Here is a 3,456-nt window from a genome sequence, read left to right on the forward strand (position 1 = left end):
GATAAACTTCCCTAAATCAGACACGTCAGACTGAGATTGTGTTCTGTACTCACCAACTTCCTCCAATCGCTGGAAGGAGTGAGATGGTCAGCAATTAGGGACAGTTCCAGTTACACTGAAGACAATCTCGGCATAGCAAAGCGGAGAATCTCAAGAGAAAAACATCAGGGGGAATAAATGTTTCTATAAAGTAAACCAAAGGGTAAAAGTTTAGAACTCCCAACATTGTTTGAACTCTTGCTCTGAACTTGTCTGCACTGGGGGAGGGTGGGGGGAAGCTTGGTGAATATTCGAGAGCAGCGATCTACAGGAGTGACTGCAGAAGCTGTGAGGAGCGGGAGGGGTTGTAGACTCTGACTTTGCTGGTCGGGATGGTGCCCTGTGCTGGGAGAGAGATGGCCAGAGTCTTGCTGATGCTCTTGGTTCTCGGAGAGATGCGGCCAGTGAGATGCTTGGCTTTCAAGAAGTGCATTGGGCATTACTTTCAAAAGGACTCCTTCACCTGCACCGACATGAACATCTCTCGCCTGGAGGACGCTGTCTCAGACATTCCTACCAACATCAGGGTTCTCAACATCTCCTTCAACTGGATCAGGAGTTTACCCCCCAAAGGGTTGGGAAACCTCACACACCTGGAGGATCTGAGGCTGGACAATAATCAGCTAACCACCATCGACCCCGAGGCCTTTTGGAATCTCAGCAAGCTCCGGCTTCTCAACCTGTCCTGCAATCACCTGAAGTCTCTCAACCTCAGCATCTTCAACATGCTGCCCAACCTCACCAGCTTAATCCTTCGCCACAACCGAGTGGCCGAGATATCTGCGGAAAGTATCTCACCGTGGAAGATGCTGCACCTTGTCGACATCTCTTACAACGCCTTGAGGAATATTTCCTCTTTTATCACAGCCCTTGGAAACCTTTCTAGTCTCAGAATCCTCAATGCTCAAAATACCAGCCTCAGCTCTTTGGAAATCACCTCCCATTTCCCACCCAACCTGACACACCTGCTTCTGGCCAATAACTCCATTTCTGAGCTGCGGACACCCCCTGCTTTCTTCGCTAACATTGTTCACCTGGATCTTTCCTACAACCGCCTGGCGAGAGCTGAGGATCTGACTTTGCTGGACCTGCCTCGCCTTCACTCCCTGAACATCCAAGGTAACCCCTTGAAACAAGACGAGGTTCTCAAAGCCGTCCAGAACCTCAATGCCCCGCTCACCAACATCACCCTGTCTCACCTACAGCTGAAGGACCTGGGCACTCTGCAAAATCTGTGTGAGGCCTTCCGACAGAAAGGCATCCACACTGTGTGGCTTATGGCCAATGGGCTCCAGAGGGTAAGTGCAGCCTTCACACAATGCTATACCGTTGAGTCTTTGGACTTGTCCTACAATCGGATCAAAAAGCCGGACTTATTCACCTGTCAGGGTAAACGTAGCAATCTACAAGCATTAAATCTAGACCATAATATCATTCGAGATGTCTCCTTATGTGACTGGCGACCAGGTCTGAGCCAAGATAACGGAAGTATTCCATGTTTAGAGCAACTCCGATACCTGTCCTTCAAATCCAACCACATTTCTGCTATCAGGTCTCACGCATTCCAGTATTTAATAAACTTGGAATATCTCTCCTTAGCTATTAATGAAATCAATTTCATAAACGTGAGTGCCTTTGCAGGTCTGACCAACCTGAAGCATCTGTCGCTCACCAACAACGCCATTGGTGAGGTTTTCCACAAAACCTTCACTCCCCTCCAACATCTGGAGGTCTTGAAAATCCGGAACAACAGGATTCCCATCGTCTACAGTCCAACTTATTCCAGTCTCACCAATTTAACCACACTTGATTTGGGAGGTAATCACATTCAGAATATTAAGAAGGGGGGCTTCACGGGACTCAGGTCCTTGATCAATCTTTACCTGGACAGGAACTGGCTGCCAGATATTAGGGCCGAGATGTTTGAGGATCTGAAATCGCTGGAAGTGTTGGACATCGCCAACAACAAACTGTCCTTTCATTGCACCCACCTGAAATCTCCACCATTTGTTCATCTTCACAAACTTCGAATGTTGAAGCTGCAATCTCAGGAGTTTGGTCTTAAAATGTTACCTCATAATCTGTTTAAAGGGCTTGAGCAGCTGAAGACACTCGATATTTCCAACAACAAGTTTGTAACACTCAACACTCTTCCCTTTCACCTGCTCACACATCTGGAACAGCTGTACATGAGCAACATCTGCAACGGCGTTCAGACCATGCACAACTTGACGTTTGCCAACCTGGCCAATCTTCAGGTTCTCTTCCTGGAGAACGTGGGCCTGGAGTCCATCAGGAAGACCCTCTTCCAGAATCTGACCAACCTCACCACCTTGGTGCTACGGAGCAACATGATCCGTGTGATCAGAGAGCAGGACATCCCACTCCTGCACAATCTCCACTTCCTGGACCTCAACTTTAACCCCGTCGCCTGTGTGTGTGATAACCTGTGGTTCCAGCAATGGTCACGGTACTCTCGCGTCCAGGTGGTTCGCTTCTACCAGTACCAATGCGAGGTGGAGAAGACCAAGCTATTTGCAGAGTTTGACAGCTCGGTGTGTAACGATGGGTTTGTGGCGTTTTGTGCGACCGCCCCCATCATCTTTGTCTTGATACTAATGGCGGTGATCTATCAGAAGGGAAAGTGGAACATCCACTATGGCTACTACTTACTCCGTGCTTGGATACACGAATACAAACTCCAGAGAGGCAGCAGCAAAGACTACCAGTACGATGCGTTTGTATCCTACAACTCGAAAGATGAAGACTGGGTGTTTGACCAACTCCTGCACAAGCTGGAGAAGGAAGGCCCTCCGTATCACCAACTCTGTTTCCATCACAGGGATTTCGAAGTGGGGAAACCCATCGTGGAAAATATTGTTGATGCCATCTACAAAAGCAGAAAGACCATCTGTGTCATCTCCAAGAACTACCTACACAGCGAGTGGTGCTCCATGGAGATGCAAGTGGCCATGTACAGACTCATTGATGAACACAGCGATGTCCTCATCTTGGTCTTCCTGGATGAGATCCCGGGCCACGTGCTCTCGTCCTATCACCACCTCCGGAAGCTGGTGAGAAAGAAGACCTACATTAACTGGCCTGCTGATGAGGCTGGCCAGAAGCTTTTTTGGACCAAGTTGAGAGATGCTCTCAAGAAAGCACACCCGCCTTCTGAGGAAAAGATTCATTGCCTCACCCAGTACACCAGCTAATTCCACAAACTAATCCAGGCACTTTCTATAGCGCCTCTCAAAGCGCTTTACAGCCAATGAAGTACTTTTTGGAGTGTAGTCACTGTTGTAATGTGGGCAACGCAGCAGTCAATTTGCACACAGCAAGCTCCCACACACAGCAATGTGATAATGACCCAGATCATCTGTTTTAGTGATGTTGGTTGAGGGATAAATATTGGCC

General features: G+C 48.4%; 1 protein-coding gene across 1 annotated transcript; it reads left to right on the top strand.

Moving 5' to 3' along the window:
* The first annotated feature begins 371 nt into the window (after positions 1-371).
* tlr21 (toll-like receptor 21) lies at positions 372-3,254 on the top strand. Its single transcript, XM_070862135.1, has one exon. It carries the CDS (start codon positions 372-374, stop codon positions 3,252-3,254), a length of 2,883 nt encoding a protein of 960 aa, XP_070718236.1.
* Positions 3,255-3,456: the final 202 nt, after the last annotated feature.

Source organism: Pristiophorus japonicus, chromosome 19 (assembly GCF_044704955.1).
Source record: "Pristiophorus japonicus isolate sPriJap1 chromosome 19, sPriJap1.hap1, whole genome shotgun sequence".
In the NCBI taxonomy this organism is placed as follows: Eukaryota; Metazoa; Chordata; class Chondrichthyes; family Pristiophoridae; genus Pristiophorus; species Pristiophorus japonicus.